Here is a 22,495-nt window from a genome sequence, read left to right as displayed (position 1 = left end):
GCTGGCACGGTCTGCAGGTCGGCGCGCGCGGGGCTCTCAGGGGAGAGTTCTTGCTCGCTAGGTGGCGCGGCTCGACCCGGCCTGCCGCGTGGTGCGGCCTGGGCGGCCTGCGGGTCGGCGCGCACGCGGCTCACACGGCTCTCAAGGGTGAGGCGTTGGTCACTTGACGGCGCGGACCGACCTGGCCTGCCGCGTGGTGCGGCCTGTGGGTCGGCGCGCGTGCGCGGCTCACAGGGGTGCATTTTTTTGCTTACTCCGATCCGGCCTGCCACGTGGTGCGCCCTGGGCGGCCTGCGGGTCGGCGTGCGCACGTGGTTCTCAGGAGGTGAGCTGGGTCCATCGGGGGACGCGCGAACGGGTGCTCGGTAGGCCGATCGGGATGCCGGTCGCGCTGGGGGCCCCTCCCGCGACGTTACCGAAGTGGCTACAGGCAGGGGCAGCATAAGACGCCATCTTAGCCGGTCGCCCTGGTTGTCTCGCCATCCTCCACGGGGGGTAGGACCTTCCCCCTCTCTCTCTCTCTCTCCCCATAGCACACGGGACGGGGATTGTGTTTCCGCCCGCGGGCCCTTCGGGGGAGGGAGCAGAGAGCACCTCAGGATCCACAAAGAGCAGCCCGGTGGCTCAGTGCTAGGGCTGCAGCCTCGCATGGAGAAGGTGCTCAGTTCAATTCCTTGGGGATGCTACCAAAATCGGATGCCTCCCGCTTTTATTTTGCCCATACTGCATAGGGCTGGCGGAGGCCGTAGGTCTCGCAGGCGTACAGCCGGGGAGTCCTGGGGGCCACTGCGGGATCTTTGCGGGCAAGGCAGGCTCGGAGGGCCCTCCCGCCACATGACGCCTCGGCTTCCTCAGAGGACAAGTCGGAACAGGAGGATTTGGAGAGCCTGTCCCCACCCCCGAGGGGGGTAGAGGTAGACGGAGCCATGCCGCCAGGGTCTATGAAGCGGGGCCTGACTTCGGAGGGCGAAGGTCCCAGGGTCATCCGTCTCTTCCATAGGGGCAAACTTGGACCCTTCATACCAGCCGGCCTGGAGCAATTAGGGATTGCTATACCTCCGGAGAAGTCTAGGCTCGCTCCCATGGATCTGGAGGACGTCTTGGCAGTCCTGCGAGCTCCCAAGGTGGACGCAGACGTGTCAGCTGTCATGAAGCGCTCAACCATACCGATCCTACGGCTCTGTAGGGACTTCAGGTTCGGCTCTGTAGGGTCTTCAGGATCGAAAGTCGGAGATCCAATTGAAGAAGATCCCTGAGGTCTCGGCCCTAGGGGTTCTGGACGGCAATTGGCAGTAATTTCACACTCAGAGCCGGTCTAGGCTAGGTCCTACGACTTCTGGCCAATGAGGGCCAGTCGGAAGAGGAGGCTCGCCAGGCGGACACCGAGAGCCGGTAGTGGTCTACAGTGCAGGTGCCCGGTATGATCGTCTGCGGACCTTGGCACGCTCCGTGGCTGCTACGGGCTCGACGAGCCGATTGCTGTGGGGGCAGGACGAGTCGGCGGATGGTGCGCCCGGGTCCATGCCGGGGTCCTTCAAGGGGAAGCTGCGGTTCGGGAAGGAATTGGAGAAGATGGTTTAACTTCTATGGAAGATAGTCATGGCCCAGGTTATCCTTCTCATCCAGCCCTTTCTTTTCAGGGGGAAACCGGTGGGCTCGCGCCCAGGGGCTCCTTCCCCTCACTTCCCCCCCTTCACTCGGGGGGGGAACCGGACATCAGGAGACTCGGTTGTTTGGCTCTCTTCTACGAGGAATGGGCCAGGATCACGTCAGAGCGCAGAGTACTGCTGGTAGTCAAACACCGTACGGGGACGCAGACAAGCACCGAGCAGTCCAGGAAACCTTGGAAAGGTGGTTCGATCTGGGAGCAGTGGGGCCGGTCCCGCAGCAGGAGCGAGGAAAAGGACATTTCTCCAATTCCTTCGTAGTTACATAGCAGGAAGGAACCATCTGGCCCATACCAGATCGCAAGTGTCAACAGATGGCGGCGTATCCCGTTCTTTGTACGAGGGCGCCACGGCCCGCCATTGCCGGGCGGGAGTTCCCGGCATCCCTGAATCTCCCGGAGGCTTATCTGCGTGGTGGGCCCAGTGCGGATCTCCAGAAACATCTCCGGTTATTCGTCGGGGAGGACAGGCGTGCAGTTGTCCAGCCTTGCGGACCATTACCAAGGGCATAGTGGTCATAGCGGCACAGCCGCGGAGGGAGGACCACTGTTACCCTTGTACCTGGATGGTTGGCTCTTCCGTCGCAGTCGGAGCCCCTCTGTGGGGTCGCCATCACTAGCGACTGCAGTGGCAAACGTCACGAGGAGTCCTCTCATTCCCTCTCAATCACGGGAGTTTTCTAAGAGCGTTGTTCGATACTACTCAGGGAACGGTATTCCGTTCATCGGTGTGGGGCCACACCTGATCCATTACAATCCGTTTTGCTCTCCCGATGGAGCCCACTGTCTCTGCAGTCCTTCTCCCGTCACCATTGACGAAGCCAGAATGGACGGGGCTCACCACGGATGCGAGTCTCGTTGCTCTGGGGTTGAAAGTCAGTTCAGGACCATTGGGCTACGTCCGAGTCGCGTCGGCCGATCTATGGAGAGTCGGTCCGGGTCCTCTCAGACAACGCGACAACGGTGATCTACAGCATTAGGCACTGGGGATCCAGAAGTCAGGTGGTGATCTTCGAGGCTAGTAGCCTGCGGCAGTGGATGGAGCGTCACCTGCTGCGCAGAGCGGCGTCTTGCGTAACAAGGGTCGGCGACGTTCAGGCGGATTTTCAGGCGCCAGTGTGTCGGTCCAGGAGAATGAATTCTGACAGCAGGGCCTCCCATCGCAGCTGCGTCAGATGGGATACGCCGGCCAGGGATCTGAGGGCGATGTTCCAGACTTGGCCCGCCGGTGGGAAAAAGGAGGCAAGAGGAGCAGATGCCCTAGCGTTGCCGTCGTACATGAGGATTCTTCGGTACTTCTCCCTCCTTGGTCTCTGATCACCGGAATCCTTCGGCGCATGGAGTTCTATCCATCCAAGGTTGTTAGAGTGACTCCTGGATGGCCGGGAAGGCCCTAGTTGCCTATTTCCTCGACCTGGCGGTGGAGGGACCAGGGTGATTGCCGTGTCTTCCAATTCCTCCTCTAGACTCCTATGTGTTTTCGATCAGGTAGATCGCTTGGGCGGGCGGCATGGTTTTTGAAAGGCATCGGCTAAGGGGGCAAAGGCTACTTTGACGCGATGGTGCCGCCTTGCTGAGATCACGGAAGGAGTCAACTTGCTTGGCGTGGTGTGAGTTTGCAATATCTTCGATTCATGGTACGTTGAACGGTCAATACCCGTTACTCGGGCTTCCGTTTTCAGCTATTTGCCTTCTACAGGGTGGTTTGACACTCTGTCTAGCCTGTGGCTATCCTGTGGTTACCTAAGGGTTCAGGTAGCGATTCTCGGTGGCGTTCGGAAGTTATTGAAGAAAGATTTTAGCGGTACGTCCGGTTTGGACCCAGGTCCCGGAGGGGCGGATCACTTGCGGACACCTTGAAGGTTCAGTGTCCTTCCTGGTTTTGGAGTGTGATCCTCGTAGCCCTGGGTGCTCCTCCCTTCACACTATTTCAAACAGGCAACCTTCAGGACCTTCAGTTGAAGACAGTGGTCTGGGTGGCGGTTGCGTCTGCCAGAGGAGTGTCAGGGGTTTTAGGCCCTATTTTGCAGGGAATTTTCTTGCGAATACTGGAAGCCGGGGAGACGCTGCGGGGGGACGGTCTGCATGGTTCCCTTATTTCTCCCACAGGTGGTATTCTCCTTGCACCGGGACGTGGAACTTCCTTCCTTCAGGATCTCTAGGGGTCGGAGCCATTGGCAAGCGATCTGAGGAAGGTGGAAGTGCGCGAATTTTTTCCGCCGGTAGTTGGGGGTGTTAAATATACTCACCCCTTTTTGGTTTGTCAGTGCCAAAGGAGGAGTAATAGGGCCTCCAAGGCTACCCTGGCTTGCTGGTTGAAGGAGGTTTTCGGGTCCGCATAATTCCCTTTGCGGTAAATGGGTCCAGCGAGGGCTCAAGGGCTGTTCGACGAGGTCCCAGGCGGCGTCCTGGGATAGGGTATGTGGACCCCTACACTGGGGATTTGCAGAGCTGTCTCTCTTAGCATCCTGGTATACTTTGGCGTGTCGTCATATTTTGGATGTTCAGGGTTCAAGGGATGGCAACTTCGGAGCAGGTGTTTTTTAGAGCGGGCCTCTCCGGATCCCATCCCAAGTAATATCAGCTCTGGTACATCCTAGGAGTCTGGACTGATCCGGTACATACAGGGAAAGGAAAATTAGGGCTTACCTCCGATAATTTTCGTTCCTGTAGTACCAAGGATCAGTCCAGAGTCCCGCCCTCTGTGTTTTCTCAGTTTTCGGAGAGTCCGCTGTGTGTGTGGTGTTTCTGTTATGCGAATGTTGCGTGATTTCTTATTTGATTAGCTATATGCTAATTTCTCTTCCGGGGCTAGTCTCTCGTTGGGGACTGTGGGCCCGGAGTTCCTCCGGTTACTAGGCCGGGGGTTTTTAGTTAGTGTTTAGTTGTCAGAGTTCTGCTTTGACATTGCGTTATACTGACAGGCTGTGGGTGGCACCCTGGTATATATAGGGGGAGCCTGACAAGTTTGGCTCTGTCTCTATCTGCCGGTGCGGAGGCACAACCCAGGAGTTTGGACTGATCCTTGGTACTACAGGAACGAAAATTATCGGAGGTAAGCCCTAATTCCCTGTACGTACCAGGATCAGTCCAGACACCTGGGTTGTGACTCCGCACCAGCAGATGGAGACAGAGCAAGACTTGTCGGGCACCCTCACATATAGTAAGGCGCCACCCACAGCTCGTCAGTCTTTCTCTGTCTCCAGCAGATGGGGCAGGTTCACCCACAGGCTCTGAGGATCCCTGGGTAGTTGTTTAGCTAGTCAGGGTTGTTGGATTTGGTTTAATTTGGTTTAATCGTTTGGATTATTAAAAAAAAAAAAAAAAAAAAAGAGTTATAGAAAGGCTTCGCTTGTCCTGAAAGCCTCCCAGGGGGGTTGCGAGGTCCTGAGGGGACTACCCCTCCCTGGTCGAGGCCGCTGCTGAGGGTTGAGGACCCGGCCTGTCTCTGGCAGCAGCGCCGGGGGTGACACCGGGGAGCCCGGTTCACTCACCCCCGCTGGACCGGACACTTCAGGACCAAGGTCAGCGGACAGGTAGAGAAAAAAAAAAAAAAAAGTGACTTTGTTTTCTTTCTTGCCGTTTTTCGCCGTCTGTGAGGTTGGCTTTGGTTTTGCAGTGGGAGCGTTCCGCGGCCGTTTTTGATTTTTCTCTGGCCTCTTGGTGGCTTCGGCGGTCCGGTGCGGTGCTTGCCGAGGGGCGTTTCGGGCCGCGAGTGCGGCTCCGCGCGGCGGGCTTTGTTTTTCTTGTTCTGTCGGGCGGTGAAGGGCCGTCCGGTCGGGGGGTTCGCGCTCGACCGCGATCGCCGCCGCGCGCTGCTCCTGAAGGAGAAGGCAGGGCCGACCGGTCCCCGCTCAGCGCGGGAACGGCGGCCATTTTAGGGTCTGTAAGGGAGGCCACGCGGCGGGCGGTGGAAAATGGCGGCATGCCGCCGGCGTTGTCTCCCCAGCAGCGGGACCCCGGGGGGGATCCCCCGCGGGGGGGCTGCGCCTTCGGCGGTTCGAAGTCAGGAGGAGGCCTCCTCCGACTCTGAGGCCTCGTTTTCGTCGGCCCTCGCGGTGCCTTGAAGTAAATTAAAAAAAAAAAAAAAAAAAGAGATACATAAATAAATAGATTTATGCTCAAAACGGAAGGGATCGTCGGTCAAAGGGTCGGTCTGATCCCCAGAAGAAGCGAGCGGGGGAGGGTCCCCAGAGACCCGTGGACCCGCTTAGAGAGCGGCGCTCGAGCCGCGGGGGCCCCCGGGAGACCAACTTTGCATTGGCTTCATCCGGGGACGTAGACCCTGATTTAGGGGCCCCGCGGGACGACGGTGCGCATGCGGCCGCGGATACGATCCACGCGGGGCACAGTAAGGGCACCCCTGCGGTGGAGGGTGCCGACCCCAAGGTGGTGCGCTTGTTCCGGAAGGAGGAGCTCGCACCGCTTATTCCGGCTATTCTCCTGTAGGTGGGTGTACATGCTCCACCCATGGAGCCTACAAAGGATTTACCACGATAGACCCGGTGCTGTTGGGCCTGACGGGACCCACCCCGGAGTTGGGCTTCAAGGTTAATAAAGCTGTGGATAGCTGTACCCGTTGCCGGAGGACGCGCTGGATTCCCCGCGTCTTCCACGAGTGGACGCAGCGGTTTTCGGTGGTCACTAAACGGTCGACGATTCCGGTGACGGGGGCCACGACGCTCAAGGATATCCAAGACAGAAAGCTGGAGACTCAGCTCAAGAAAGTCTTTGGAGTTTCGGCTCTGGGCGTACTGGCCTCTAATAGGCAAAGTCCGGGTGGCTATTGGTAGTATTTGCCCTGAGAGCCGGCTTGCGCTGGGCTCCGGTGCTCAGGCCAAGGCGAGCCTCTCGGGTGAGGAGGCGGCGCAAGCGGACAACTTGGTGGCGGTTATCGAGTACAGCGTGGAGGCGATGCACGACCTTCTGCGGCCGTCGGCTAGAGCCATGGTCTCGGCAATTTCGGCACAATGTCGTATTTAGCGGTGGATGGATCTCCCAGGCTCATCTAGGCTCGCTCTCTTTTAAGGGGCAGTTGTTACTTGGCAAGCAACTGGACGACCTGATGCAGTCCCTTGGAGAAAATCGGGCGTTCTAGTTGCCGGAGGACAGATACAGGGCCCGGACTTCGTTTTCCAATAGGTCCCGCGTTGGGGGGGCCCAGGAAGTCGCGGCCACAGAGATCGTCGGGGGCCCCGTATAGATTTAGTTCCTCTCGACGGTCGTCTTGGTCCCAGTCCTTTCGAGGAAGGACATTTGGACGGCATGGCGGTTCCTCCTCAGGGACCGGTCCGAAGCCCGCCCAATGAAATGCGGAGGGCCCCTTCCCCGCAGCTGGCTCCATCGGTTACACCGGAGGTAGGAACCAGGTTGGCGCGATTTTACGGGGAATGGGCCAGGATAATCATGGACCAGTGGGTCCTCAGCGTGATAAGACATCTGGGCCGGTATCCCATTTCCTTCATAGTGCCAAAGAAGGGGGGCACTTTCTGGCCCATCCTGGACCTCAACGGCGTCAACAGATGACTCCGCGTCCCTCGGTTACTCGTTACATTTTGCTCGGGTTCCGGCGGATATAGTTCTGGTGTCCCCTTACAAAGGAGGCATCAAGCGTTGGCAGTCCGGGATACGCTGCGACGCCTAGAAGACCTGGGCGCGGTAGTTCCCGTGCCTCCGGGACAGCGTCCCTCGATCCCAAATGGAGACGGTCCGCTCAGTCATAGCTTCGGTTCGACCAGGGGAATTCCTGGCATCGCTGGCTCTGACGGAGGCTTACCTCACATCGGGAATTCGGCCGTGCCTTCAACGCACGCCCGTCGCTGGATCTGACGGAGGCTTACCTCACATCGGGACTTCGGCCTTGCCTTCACCGCACGCCCCTACTTGGACGATTGGCTGGTTCGAGCCAAATCCGAAATGCAGTGCCAACAGGCAGTCGACAGAGTCCTGCAGCTCTTGCAGTCGCTCGGATGGGTGGTCTATCTTGCCAAAAGCCGGCTGGTCCCCACCCAAACCCTGGCTTACTTGGGAGCGCTGTTCGACACGACGCAAGGCAGGGTGTTTCTGTCCATGGAGCGGGTCTGCAGGCCGCAGGGTCAGGTGAGCCGGCCTGTCCCTCCGGATTCCGCAGGTGTGCGATTACCTGATGGTGTTGGGATCGATGGCGTCATTGGGGGCGCTAGTCCCTTGGGTGGGCGCTCATCTACGTCCATTGCAATCCGCATTGCTCTCCCGCTGGAGGCCGGTGTCCGAGGAGTTTTCTCTTCCCCTCCCGCTCACGGATCAGGCGAGGTCCAGTTTGCAGTGGTGGCTCAAAATCAACAATCTGACACGCGGAGTGTCTCTGCTCATGCCCGCCTGGACTGTAGTCGCCACGGATGCCAGCTGCTCCGGCTGGGGGGGGCGGTCTTGCGGGGGCCGCTCGGTGCAGGGACAGTGGTCCAAGGCACAGTCACAGTGGTCCATCACTTGCTTGCAGACCAGACCGGTCACGTTGGGCGCTACAGTCGTTCCTCCCTTTGCTCCGGGGGACTTCGGTCAGAGTGTTGTCGGACAATGCGTCCACAGTGGCGTATATCAATAACCAGGGCGGTACGAAGAGCCATGCGATGGCGGAGCAGGCGTGGCTGCTAATGCTCTGGGCGGAAAGAAATCTGATCAACATCGCGGCGTCCCACATCGCAGGAGTGGACAATGTCCAAGCGGTTTTCCTCAGTTGGCCTCGGTTGGACCCGGGGAGTGGGAACTGCCGGAGATGGCTTACCACCTAAGTTGCCAAAGGTGGGGAACGCCACACATGGATTTGATGGCCACAGGTCAGAATGCCAAGGCTCCCCGATTCTTCAGTCGACGGTGAGAACGAGGAGCCGAAGGGGTAGATGCGCTGGTACTCCCTTGGCCCACGGACGTTCTCCTATATGTTCCCTTCCTGGCCTCTGATCGGCAAAGTCCTTCGTCGAATAGAATTGCATCCGGCGGAGGTGGTCATGGTCAGAGGGGTGCCGGAGTGGTCACGACGGCCATGGTTCGCGGACCTCTTGCTCTTGGCAATGTAGGCTCCTCTCTGTTTTCGGGGGGACGCGGGGTCCGGTATCTTTGGAGGACGTGGCTCACTTCTGGCTCGCGGCGTGGCTTTGAGAGAAAACGTTTAAAGACAAAGGGATAGTCGGATGCGGTGGTAGCTACCTTGCTGAGTTCTAGGCAGCGGTCTACGTCTTTTGACTACGTCCGGGTCCGGACGGTGTTTGATGATTGGTGTAGATCGCGTGAAGTGAATCCGGGGTTACCATCCGTGCCGGATATCCGCGCTTTTCTTCAGGCATGCAGCGCCCTCCGAGTACAGGTAGCGGTGCTTGGCTGTCTCAGAGGAAAGGTGCACGGTCGGTCGCTGGCTCATCATCCAGACGTGGCGCGTTTTCTTCGTGGAGCTACGCATTTGCGGCCTCAGTTGTGGCATCTTGTCCTTCCTGGACTCTTAATTTGGTGCTCTCTGCTCGGTGCCCGTCGCCTTTAGGAGGGCGACACTAACAGACCTTACCTTGCAGGTGGGTTTTGTTCTCGTAGCATGGAGAGTTTCAGGTTACAGGCGTTACCTTGTCGAGAGCCGTTTGTGCGCTTCTCGGATTCTGGAGTCTCTCTAAAGACCGTTCCTTCGTTCCTTCCGAAGGTGGTGTCTGCTTGTCTTTTGAACCAGACGGTTGAATGGCCTGTTTTCCTGAGGGCCCGCGGGCTGATCCGGACGCCAAGGTGTTGGTGAAACTTGATGTCCGCAGAGTTCTGCTCCGTTATCTGGAGGTATCGAATCCTTCCGGGTTTCGGACCAGCTTTTTGTTTGGGTTTTCGGGTCCAAAGCAGGGCGGCGCTGCTTCTCGAGTGTCCGTTTTCTCAAGGCAGGGCGGCGCTGCTTCTCGAGTGTCTGTTTCTCAGTGGCTGAGGGCAGCTATTTCTCCTGCGTACCTATTGAAAGGTAAGCCTGTTCCGGTGAGCCTCCGTGCTCACTTGGTGCGAGCTCAGTCCACCTCGTGGGCAGAATCTTCGCACGTGTCGCCACTGGAGTTTCGCAGGGCGGCAATTTGGAAGTCGTGGCATACGTTTTGCTCGACACTATCGGCTGGATGTTCGGAACCTGGATTCGGGGGGAGAGTTCTGTGAGCGGGACTCTCTGGTTCCCTCCCTCGGTAGTTCAGCTCTGGTACATCCCAGGTGTCTGGACTGATCCTGGTACGTACAGGGAAAGGAAAATTAGTTTCTTACCTGATAATTTTCGTTCCTGTAGTACCAAGGATCAGTCCAGGCTCCCGCCCAAGTATTGTTTTCGGTTTAAGAAGAGTCCGCTCGGTGGGTTTCGATTTGTTTTTCAGTATCTGTTGTTGGTCCTCTGGTTCTGGAAGTTCTGATCCAGCTGAGGGTTTTTGGTTGAATCGGCCCTAGTGTGGGGCGGTATAGTTAGTTAGTTTTGGTTTCATTGCAGTTTTGCTTTGACATTCGTACGACTGACGAGCTGTGGGTGGCGCCTTACTATATGTGAGGGTGCCCGACAAGTCTTGCTCTGTCTCCATCTGCTGGTGCGGAGTCACAACCCAGGTGTCTGGACTGATCCTTGGTACTACAGGAACGAAAATTATCAGGTAAGAAACTAATTTTCCTTTTTCCTTTCCCTAATTATCCAGTCCACCCCACTCATGGGAGCTGATGGCAATAATTGTCACGGAAAGCGGGCGCTGACTTTTCAGCGCCCATTTTCTTAACACATGCATGGCACCCGCAAGGGGGGGCACCGTGCAATAGGCAAATTAGGGGGTCGCGCTAGCAAGGAGGTGCTAGGGTTGCTTGCGTGACCTTAGTGCCTCCTTGCTAACGCAACCCCGCGCCAGTTATGAAGACCAACACTGGTAAACTCTGCATCAGTTTTCATAACCGGCCGTCTGCCAGTAATAAAAATGGACACAGAGTTAATCAGAGGCCGTTTCTCACACACACACACACACACACACACACACACACACACACACAGTTTAACCTTTATTTCCATGTATTCAACTGGACTGGAGATTTATACAGTCATATATATATATATATATATATACAGGAAAAAGATGATACCTCTGTATTGGATTAATTTAATATATTTCTTGAGTAGCTTTTGGGAGCTGAATCCCGGGTCCTGAGTATTAGGTTCTGAAATTGTGTGCAGTTCTGGTGATTGCATCTCAAAAAAGATATAGAGGAATTAGAAAAGGTCTAGAGAAAGGCAACAAAAATGGTAAAGGAGATTGAACGATTTCCCCTATGAGGAAAGGCTAAAGAAGTTAGGGTTCTTCAGCTTGGCGAAGAGACAGCTGAGGGGGGGATATGATAGAGATCTATAAAATAATGAGTGGATTGGAACAGGTAAATGCAAGTCGGTTGTTTATGCTTTCAAAAAAGTATAAGCGCTAGCGGACATGCAATGAAGTTATGTGATATTTTTAAGACAAATAGGAAAACATTTTTTTTACTGAACACAGTTTACGTTCTGGCATTTGTTGCTGGATGATGTAGTAAAAGCTGTTTAATGTAGCTGGGTTCATAAAAAGGTTTGGACAGGCTCCTGAAGGGAAAGTCCATTATTAAGATGGGATAAGAAGCATGAATGTTTTTGACCTTTTGGGATCCTGCTGGGTACTTGTGACCTGGCTTGGCCACTGTTGGAAACAAGATACTGGGCTTGATGGGACTTTAGTCCTACCCAGTATGGCAATTTCTTATGTTCTTAAAAAGATGATATGATATATTATTTTTGCTAGTGAGGCTTTAAGATGGGAGACTTACTTGAGTGGGGATGAGTCTTGCTTCTCATTCAAAGAATGTCCTCTCTCCACAGGTTCTGCTTCCCCTGGTGAATGTAGCAATGATCGATTACACCCTGGAGTTTCTCACTGCCACTGGTGTTCAGGAAACTTTCATTTTCTGCTGCTGGCTCTCCAACCAGATCAAGGCTCACTTACAGTAAGTAAGAAACATTCAGCTCCCGCATACCCAGCTCTGTTTCATGCAGCAAAGCACATGAGCTTCTGCTTCAGAAGTAAAAGTGCAAGCCCCGTTCACGTCTTGTCTGCGTGCTCTCATAGCCAGATAAAAAAAAGAAGCAAAACTGTGAGGAGAAGGTGCTTACAGTAGGATCCGCGTCACCCAGAAGATGGAATCTTTGTTTCTCTTGTGCAGATCTCAAAGCAAACTGCAACTGAAAAATGCAGCGTAAAACAGTGTCCATTTCTCAATCGAAATGAGGAGGTGTGCCATCTGCTGAATTCTGATAATTACGCATTTCTGACTACCATTTATCATATAGACGGATTTCTTAAAGATGAAGCTGCCATTGTAAGTGCGTTTCTTCCTTCTCTGCTGTAGGAAGTCCCGATGGTGTCGTCCCACCTCACCCAACATATTGCACGTTGTGACCTCGGACTCGTATCGCTCCTTGGGAGATGTGTTGAGGGACGTAGATGCAAAGTCTCTCATGCGCTCGGATTTCCTCCTGGTCTATGGCGATGTCATCTCCAACATTAACATTTCCAAAGCTTTGGAGGAGCACAGGTGAGGGAGGCCTTTATCAGGTCTGGCAAAGATCTTTGTTTCTGCTGATGCTGTATGATGAATTAGTGATGTTTAGTATCTGCGCAAAGACAGCTTTTAGAAGGGGTGCACAGAACTATGAAGCGAGGGTTTTTTCTTTCTTTCTCTTTAAGAATAAATAAATATGATGGACTCTCGATGGAACTACATTGCCCAGAATTCCTGGTTCTCTGACTTTTGGGAAGGTCTGAGTAGAGGATCTGAGTCCTAATGACTCGGCAGAATTGCACGAATAGGCTAGCAGGTGCTGCAAATGAAGTAGAGAGGAAAAGAGGGAATTAGAGAGGAGAGACAGGAGAGCAGGTAGTTCACCTAATCCTGACATGGAGGAGGAGGATTTGGATGAAGGGGACAAAGAGACTGACTGGGCAGCTCAGCACTAAAGGTAAGCGCGATGCTCGAATGTTTGAGGGGAATTCTGTTTCTTCTAATTACTGAGACTCTTAAAAGACCAACCTTATAACAGAAAAGTGACTCGTGCACAAGGCCTTCGACAGGCAAAACGATTGAGAAATACTCCTACTACTACTTAACGTTTCTATAGCGCTACTTGATGGTCACATAAGAGAGAGTCCCTGCTCAATAGAAGTTACAGTCTAATCAAGACAACCATACAGTGTCCAGAGTTGGGGAGTTCCATATAATAAGATGGTTAAAATTAGTTAATGGGACTGAAAGCAGACAATCGGGCTTAAGATTTAAAAGCAGCCTCAAAAGGTAGCTTTTTAGATGGGATTTAAACCTGGTGAGAGAGGGCGCATGATGCACGAGTTCAGGAAGTCTATTCCAAGCTCATGGCAGCGGGAATTGGCGTTAGAAAAGAAGGGCATATATAGTGATTTGTCTGAGTGAAGTGCAGAAGGAAGGGTGTAAAGAGATAAGAGAGGAGAGGTAGTGAGTTCCTGCAGAGTGAAGGCATTTGTAGGTGAGGAAGAGCAGCTTGAACTATGCGGGAGCGGATAGGGAGCCCATGCAGTGACTTCAGAAGAGGGGGTTATGTGCATGTACTGACTTTAGTGAAAGAAAAGTTGCACAGCTGAATTTAGTGAGGAAACAACAAAGAAGTGGATGCCACAGAGAAGTCTTTTTCAATTCTTTAATGGAGACGTGTGATATTGTGTAAAAGTGCCCGACTCTGGCCGAGTTTCGCCACAATTAGTGGCTGCCTCAGGGGCTTATGTATGAGAACTATGGTAAGTTTCTTGAACTGATATGAGTGGAGACTGTCTGTGCGGGCATGTAAACAAAAAGATATATGTGCACTACGGACTTTCATTTGGATTTTCAAATTACCATAGTTCTCATACATAAGCCCCTGAGGCAGCCACTAATTGTGGCGAAACTCGGCCAGAGTCGGGCACTTTTACACAATATCACACGTCTCCTTCATTAAAGAATTGAAAAAGACTTCTCTGTGGCATCCACTTCTTTGTTGTTTCCTCACGGCTTTATTGGATCGCCTACCTTGTTGCTTTTTGGGCCCACAGCTGAATTTAGGACAGACTGCAGGGAAGAAAGGTGGCTCCTTGGCAGCCCTGTGAGGAGCAGGTTGCAATAAGCGGGAGGAGATGAGAGCGTGGATAAGGGTTCTGGTAGCGGGTTCAGAAAGAAAGGGATGGATTTTGACGATGTTATAGAGAAAGCAATGAAATGTTTTAGCAGAATTTTGGATATGTGTAGAAAAAGTGAGAGTAGAGTAGAAGATGTCTCCTAGATTATGGACTGGGAGGATAACGGTGTTCCTATTCATACCCCACTGGTCGTTCCTCTTGATAATGACCATAGATCGGCCATCCCAAAATGTGTTTTCTTTTTAATTTCATGACGTTGCTTTACATTTTTGTGCACTTGGTGAAAGCTGGGAGAGATTTCTTGCATTCTGACGTTGAGTGGATGCTTCTTTGTTTAGGACTCGTCGTAAGCTGGAGAAGAACGTTTCGGTGATGACGATGGTTTTTAAAGAGTCCTCGCCTGGTCATCGGGCCAGGTGCCAGGAAGACGATGTCATTGTTGCCATGGACAGCAGCACTCAGCGCGTGCTGCATTACCAGAAAACTGAAGGGCTGAAACGTTTCCGGTTTCCAATGGTTAGTGCTTTAGAAAAGATGATGTAGCCATGAGATGATTTCCTTGGGGGGGGGTTTGGCCTGGCAGTTTCCTCTTTTTTTTTTACTTCTAGTTTAATTGTAACAAGCCTATATTGGGTTACAGCGCTATAATCAATATCAAACACGAGGTCAGGAGACTAGGGGCTATTTTAGATAATGAATTTCATTTAAAGACATTTGTAAAGAATATAATTAAGGATGGTTTTTATAAATTTACAGATTTTAAGGAAACTGAAACCATTGTTGCATTACAATGATTTTCGTACTGTGCTTCAAGCTTTACTAGTGACATATTTGGATTATTGTAACGCACTTTTCTTGGGCCTACCATTAGGCACCATTCGTCCGCTACAACTTTTGCAAAACTCAGCCGCACGTCTATTAACTAATTCAAAAAGGTTCGACCATATTACCCCAGTCTTGATGAGTTTGCATTGGCTTCCTATTCATTTTCGAATTAAATATAAATGTTTGACATTGATACATTTAAACTATTTATGGCGACAGCAATGAATGGCTAAAGGCAACGCTCCACATTCATACAGCCGTACGAAATCTTAGGTCCCTGGGTAAGGCATCGCCTAAGTCAGCCCATCTTAATACAGTTAGAGAGAGGGCCCTTTGTATAGCCGGGCCGAAACTCTGGAATAATCTCCCACTGTATTAGTGGAGAAACTTAAATCAGTAGTAGTGGGCAAGTTGAACAGTAGTAATATGAAAGTTAACAGATAACTAAGCAATAGTGGGTGTGTTGGGACTGATGTGATAACCGTGGAGAAGGAAGGTATGTTTTATGCAGGAGAAGAGCATTGTCTAATTTTATTTTATTGTATTTTATGTATTTTTGTCTCTAGTTAACATTTTATGACTTGTGGATTTTATGAATGTCTATTGTATACCAAATAGAAATTTTGATTTGCGGTATAGACATTTTATATAAATATAGTTTTATACATAAAAATAATGTACACAGTCTCTCACTAATGTGCACATAGCTTATCTTATAACATTGGCCTAAGAGAAGGCAGTGTTGTGTAACTGCTGCTGGCAGCCTTGCTCCCTTCTACCTGAGCCTGTCGCTGAGTGCGAGAGCCAAATCAGAGTGCGGCAGAGAACTGGAGTCCACCCTTTGTCTAGCAGGAGGCCTGGTGCTGTGCAGCTCTCCATCAGCAAGAGGTAGACAGCAGGAGAGAGTGTGCTTTCTGCAGCTCTCGGGCCCTAGTTGTGTTCAGGGGGCGTCTTGGGTTGCATCTGCTATGGTCAGGCTCTTTCAGGCCGATGCACTTCATGCACACCGAGGCACCCAATCTAATATCTAAATGGGCTGCTGCTCATGTGAAAAGCAGGCGCTAGGGAAAACTTTGCATCCCTGGCGCGGCCTCTGTATCGGGTGCCCAAGAGAGGTGACTTATCAGCGCGTTAGGAAAGCGGGTGCTCCATTTTGCAAGCATCCATTTTCCTACCCTGCTGGCACAACTTTTTTAAAATGTATTTATTTGCGGTTTTCCGTATTTTGGTTCCTCCGACTTAATATCACCACAATATTAAGTCAGAGGAACTACAGAAGAGCAGTATTTTCTGCTTTTCTGTAAAATTTTGAGGCTCCTCAAGAGTTAATGCCTACTCTGGAGCAGGCTTCAATTTTTGAGTAAAAATATGTGCATTTGGTGCACTTTTTTTGTATCAGAGGGTAATAGCCAATAGCCTCATCAACATGAATTTACATGTAATGAGCGCAATTGGCACATTTTGGATGCGCTACTCCCCTTATTGCCTGAAGTGTGTTGGACGCGCTTCCAAGCATCTGTAAAGCCGTGCGCTCATCGGCCTGTTTGTTTGTAAGTTGTGTCCCTGCGGCCCATGTACCAATGTGATGCCCTCTTGGGATAGTGAGAAGGTTCAGTAGAGCCACATCCCGACTTACTCACATAGGAGGAAGTTTCACAACAGCATCGATTTGAGGAACTGGAAAAAAAATAGCATTAAAGAGGGAAAGATCGAGTGTTTCAGTGAAAAAAAAAAACAAAAAAGCAATTTTGAGGCTGCTTTAGCGGTAGACATTCAGCCATGGAATTCCCCATCTGATTGGAAAGTCTGAACAGGAGTGTGAGTACTGATCTTTTATTTCCTCCTCTATTCAGAGCATATTCCAGAATAACGTTCAGGTGGAAGTGCGACATGATTTGTTGGACTGTCACATCAGCATCTGTTCTCCTCAGGTGAGCTGCAGTAAGCAGGAAGGGGCTGCACCTCACTGCACTTAGCACCTTTCCCCCCACCCCACTGCACCCTGACCTCACTGCTGTTAGCACCTCCCCCGCTCCCTCCCACCCCAGGTGAATCAGCCAGCAGGAGGGGCTCTGCACTCTGACCTCACTGCTGTTAGCTCCTCCCCCGCTCCCTCCCACCCCAGATGAATCAGCCAGCGGGAGGGGCTCTGCACTCTGACCTCACTGCTGTTAGCTCCTCCCCAGCTCCCTCCCACCCCAGGTGAGTCGGCCAGCAGGAGGGGCTCTGCACTCTGACCTCACTGCTGTTAGCGCCTCCCCCGCTCCCTCCCACCCCAGGTGAATCAGCCAGCGGGAGGGGCTCTGCACTCTGACCTCACTGCTGTTAGCTCCTCCCCTGTTCCCTCCCACCCCAGGTAAGCCCCAGTTATAAGCAGGAGGGGCTCTGCACTCTGACCTCACTGCTGTTAGCTCCTCCCCCGTTCCCTCCCACCCCAGGTAAGCCCCAGTTATCAGCAGGAGGGGCTCTGCACTCTGACCTCACTGCTGTTAGCACCTCCCCCGCTCCCTCCCACCCCTGGTGAGTCGGCCAGCAGGAGGGGCTCTGCACTCTGACCTCACTGCTGTTAGCTCCTCCCCCGCTCCCTCCCACCCCAGGTGAGTCTGCCAGCGGGAGGGGCTCTGCACTCTGACCTCACTGCTGTTAGCTCCTCCCCTGCTCCCTCCCACCCCAGGTAAGCCCCAGTTATCAGCAGGAGGGGCTCTGCATGCTCTGATTTCACTACCCACATCACCTTAGCATCTCTATCTATAGATGCACAGAAGGAAGGGGGCTCCCTAGTAGACCTCGCCTGCTTGTCCCACCTTTCTCTCTCCCTGTGTGCCGGGCTCCTTTGTGCTTGCTGTGGAAGTAGGACACAGATTGCGTGCACTGTGGGTCTGTGTATTCAGAGGGGATTGGTTCACCACTTTCCTCTCTCCTCTTCACAGGTGGCTGAGCTCTTCACGGATAACTTTGATTTTCAGAGCCGAGATGATTTTGTCTATGGCATCCTGGTGACTGAGGAGGTGAGGCACTGGGGAACACCAGCAGTTTCTTGCAAGATGAAAAAAAACCCTCTTGCTCTTTTTATCTTTATTTAGCTGGCAACTTTACATTGGGAGCTGAAGGCGAGTTACATTCAGGTAATGCAGGTATTTCCCTGTCCCCAGAGGGCTCTCGGTCTGAGGCAAGGGGGGAGGATGAAGTGACTTGGCCCAGGTGGGATTTGAACCCTGGGCTTCCCTGGTTCTCAGCCTCTTGCTCTGACCACTGGGCTGCTCCACTTCACTCCGGGGAAATAAAAGACGCAGTATCAGAAATCCTACTTTTTTTTTCTTTTTGATAATTTTTTCTCCTGTGATTTTGGCCTGACAGCATCAGAAAATGAAGGCTTTTATTGAAGCATGGAATGTGTACAGCATTGGAACGGGCAAGCAAAGCTTTCCTAGGCTGAGGTGCCAGAGGTTTTATTCTGAGGATCAGCTCAGTCTTTCTGTGAGACAGCCTGCTTGGGTGTGGGGTCTGTAGATATGTGTATATATATGTATACGTGTGTGTGTATATATAATGTGTATGTATAATGTCTTTTTTAGTTAGGTCTACAAGTTGTGACCACTGGCTGCATGATTTTATACTCTGCTGGAATGAGCCTTGTAAAGAGAACTTTAGGCCAACATGTTTGGTTTTCCTCATTTCTTGTCAGTGTGAAAAACTTTAATATGTTGCCTGTTGTATCTTGAACCAGACGTCATCATCGTCCCCCCCACTATCCTGTTCCTTGTGACAGAGATCTTGGAGGAGCATGTTAAGGTTTTGGAGGTTTACCATTTCCTAATGTGCTTTTGTGACAATATAACAAAGCTCCAAAGTAGACTGACATGGTAGCCACACTATTTTATTCTTGAATAAGCTGTGCATTTTTTGTGAATTTTCCAAACACCTGGTCAGTATCGAATATGATGTGTACAACAAAGGGAAATGAGCATGCATTTACTTCTAATGTGTTTCAGACTCAAGGTAACCAGATCCATATGCACGTGACAGCAGAGGAGTATGGGGCCCGGGTCTCCAATCTGCTGATGTACGAAGCCGTGAGTTCTGATATCGTTCGACGCTGGGTTTACCCTTTGACCCCTGAAATGAACTTCACGGGTGAAGAGGCACAGAGCTACACCCATTCCAGGCACAATATCTACCGGGGAGCGGAGGTCAGCTTGGGGCACGGCAGTGTGCTGGACGAGAACGTCGTGATAGGTCACAGGACCGTCATTGGCAGCAACTGCTACCTCACAAACAGCGCCATCGGCCAGAACTGCAGCATAGGTGAGCGCGGGCAAACCCCATCCCATGTGCACTGCTCTGAGCCAAGCCCTGCATCTGCTGAGCTCTCTTTGGAAACGTTTGGAAACATGATCTTAGAGCAGGAATTATATTCCCAGGTAAATACTGTGTAGAGCGTATGAAGGAATTCGACGCATCTATGAGGTTCTTAGCCGTTCATGTTCCCAGCATTTGCGACAGTGCAGAGCGGTGCATGTGGGAGAATTGGGACTTTATGGTACGAGATTCCTAAGCTATTGAATTAATCTATGGATGTGCTTTTTTTGTAACAGGTGACAATGTTGTCCTGGACGGTGCACATATTTGGGATGGTGTCCATATAGCAGACAACGTTGAGATAAGGCAATCAATAGTTTGTGATGGGGTAGAGGTGAAAAAGAAAGTCAAATTAAACCCTCACTGTGTCCTGACCTCAAGGGTAAGTTGCACTGCTGGAATATTTTTTTTTCCTCTGGATCTTTTAATGTAGTCACATAGCAAATGACTGCAGAAAAATGTGTTTGTTTCTCTGTGGTTCAGATTTTCAGAGGGATAGCCATGTTAGTTTGGTGTAGCAAAATTGACAGAGGCAGGTGGCACTTTATAGACTAACCAGTTTATTGAGGCGTGAGCTTTCCAGGACAAATATTCCTTCCTCGGATGGATAAAATATATGGCGATGGGAGGGGGAGGATACAGAACAAACGGGCCGATACAGTAAAAAACGCGAGAGAGCGGGCCTAATAGGGCCATCAACATGCGTTTTGGACGCGCTATTACCCCTTACTGAATAAGGGGTAAAGCTGAATAAGGGGTAAAGCTAGCGCGTTGAAAACGCGCGTCCAAATGCCGGCTAACAGTGTGCTCCATCAGAGCGCACTGTACTGTATCGGCCTGAAAGAGTTGAAAAAGAGTGTTCCCTGTACGTACCAGGCTCAGTCCAGACTGCTGGGTTATGCCTCCCCTCCAGCAGATGGAGTCAGAGAAAAGCTGAAAAGCACCCCCTAGATATACCGGTGTGCCACCTGCGATCCCTCATTCCCTGTACGTACCAGGATCAGTCCAGACTGCTGGGTTATGCCTCCCTTCCAGCAGATGGAGTCAGAGAAAAGCTGAAAAGCACCCCCTAGATATACCGGTGTACCACCTGCGATCCCTCAATATTTTCTCTGACTCCAGCAGATTGAGAGGCATAACCTGCGGTCCTGGTCCTTCTGCATTTTCTACTTGGTTATCCAGGTTTTGTTATTACAGTAACACTGACTAGATCAACTAGTTTATTTCTTTGAAAAAAAAAAAATAGAATAGAATAAGAGGTAGGAAGTTTTAGGGCAAGTTAGTTTCTTGTTCTTGTTCTCCATTCCCCCAGATCTTAGAATGGAACCCAGCATCTCAACCTTCAAGGAAAGACTTAAGACGTGGCTGTTCACGCAGGCCTTTCCTAAATCCAACATTATTTAACTCCCATCAATCAACACACTTCGCTAGTAATAGCATTAATAGCCACATTTTACAATGTTATTATATATATATATAATTATCTGATCTTCATTTTCTTTCTTACTCCAAGTTATTTATTTCCTTGTTACATGTAACTGCTTTTCTGCACTATTGTTCAAATTGTAAAGTTTATTATAATTGCACCCCTGTTTCTTGTGAACCAGCATGATGGGACTATCGTCCTGAATGTTGGTATATAAAAAAAACTTAAATAAAATAATTTATTTTATTTATTTTTATGTCGGATTACCCGGGCAGCGAGAAGACAGGTTTGCGGCAGGCTTGGGAGGGCATTGCTCTCACACCATTTGCCCGGAGCTAGTTAGTCCCAGTGGGTCCAGGGGGAGAGATTACCGGTGGGCTGGTCACCCTCCCCCCACATTTGCACTAATCCAGAGGTTTTCCTCTGAAGGGGGCTTTTAGGAGCAGACACATTATTTGTTAAAAAAAAAAAAAAAAAAGGAGCCACTTAAGTCCTGTTGGTGGCAGGCAGTGGGCTTATTCTTGCAGCCCCGGCCTGCCGCGGTTCAGCCCCGGGACTCCGGAGGGGGTGGCTGGTTCACCCGGCGCATTGCTCTAACTAGGAGGTAGTGCATTACCTTTTGGCGCGCTTTTCTGGCCGCTTGTCTTCCCGACTCTTCTCCTCATGCCGCGATCTTCGGCCTGTACGGCCTGCGGGGGGGCGGGAGTGCGACTCTCCCGAGAGGGTCTCTGCTCCCGATTTCTTCCCGGGTTTGAGGGACCCTCTCAGGGGCCGAGCGCTGCCCGCAGTGTTTCTTCTCCTGCTGTTTCAGCGCGGCATCGGGGAGTGCTCCGCTCTCAATCGGCAGCCCCGCCTCCCATAGAGAAGGAGGCAGCGGCCATTTTGAACGCGTTGCCGACAGAGGGGACAGCGTCGGAGGTGGAAGATTCCCCTCCTTCTTCCCTGCCTGCCTTAAGCCCGCACAGTTCGCCCGATTATGAAGCCCCTCGACCCCCTCCCTCCCGACCCGCGGGGGACGCCTTTAAGAGGCCAGTCCCGTTTTCATCGCAGTTTGTGCTGTTGATGCACAAAGCGTTCTTGGAAGCAGAGGCGGGCTGGGAGGCGGATGGCCTCTCTCCACCTAAGATCCCCAGGGCGACACCGGATCAGGGGAAGGTGGGGGCTCGTTGTCCACGGCCACAGGGGGGCGCGGGAGTACCGGAGTTCCTGGATCCCGCTCTGGACATTCCGGATACAGACGGATGGGGCGATTTGGAAGGTCAGGCGACTGTGGAGGGGGATGACCCCCAGGTTCTTCGTTTGTTTGGCAAGGATGAGCTACGCTTTTTGATCCCGCAGGTGTTGAAGGAACTGGAAATCTCGGCACCACATCAGGAAGTTGACACTTCCACGGGGGATGTAGCTCTGGCGGGCCTTTGGGACCCCCCGCAAACTTTTCCCTTTCATCCCAAACTGTTCCAGATTGTCTCTAAGGAATGGGATCTTCCGGAAGCTTCCTTGCATGTTAGCAGGGCTATGGATAAGTTGTACCCCCTGCCGTCTGAGTCCTTGGACCTTCTCAAGACTCCCACCGTGGATTCGGCAGTCACGGCCGTGATTAAACATACTACCATCCCCGTGACAGGAGGTATAGCGTTAAAGGATCTCCAGGACCGGAAGTTGGAGACCGTATTGAAGCGCATCTTTGAAGTTGCGGCGTTAGGAGTCCGGGCGGTGGTCTGTAGCAGCCTAGTGCAGCGGGCCACTCTTTGCTGGATTCAACAAATGTTTACAGCGCAGGATCTTCCGCCGGACGAGGCGGGGCAGGCTTAACTGCGTGGAGGCTGCGGTCGCCTACACAGCGGATGCCTTATATGATCTGCTGCGGACTTCGGCTCGCATTATGTCTTCTGCAGTATCCGCCAGGTGGTTACTTTGGCTCCGTCGCTGGGCGGCAGATGCTTCCTCTAAGTCACGATTGGGTTCTTTTCCATTCAGGGGAAAGTTGTTGTTTGGAGACAAGCTGGATCAGCTCATCAAGGACTTAAGTGACAA

At 52.0% G+C, this 22,495-nt stretch overlaps 1 protein-coding gene across 1 annotated transcript in view; it reads left to right on the top strand.

Moving 5' to 3' along the window:
• EIF2B5 (eukaryotic translation initiation factor 2B subunit epsilon) overlaps nt 1–22,495 on the top strand; it is a 59,250-nt gene that overhangs the window by 4,494 nt on the left and 32,261 nt on the right. The window contains exons 2-8 of the mRNA XM_029615816.1: nt 11,529–11,653; nt 12,056–12,241; nt 14,190–14,367; nt 16,530–16,607; nt 17,607–17,684; nt 18,669–18,981; nt 19,272–19,417. Coding sequence (XP_029471676.1) covers nt 11,529–11,653; nt 12,056–12,241; nt 14,190–14,367; nt 16,530–16,607; nt 17,607–17,684; nt 18,669–18,981; nt 19,272–19,417 — 1,104 coding nt within the window. The remainder of the gene's footprint in view (nt 1–11,528; nt 11,654–12,055; nt 12,242–14,189; nt 14,368–16,529; nt 16,608–17,606; nt 17,685–18,668; nt 18,982–19,271; nt 19,418–22,495) is intronic.

This window comes from Rhinatrema bivittatum, chromosome 9 (assembly GCF_901001135.1).
Source record: "Rhinatrema bivittatum chromosome 9, aRhiBiv1.1, whole genome shotgun sequence".
Classification (NCBI taxonomy): domain Eukaryota; kingdom Metazoa; phylum Chordata; class Amphibia; order Gymnophiona; family Rhinatrematidae; genus Rhinatrema; species Rhinatrema bivittatum.
This window is presented reverse-complemented; position numbering and strand designations above follow the sequence as displayed.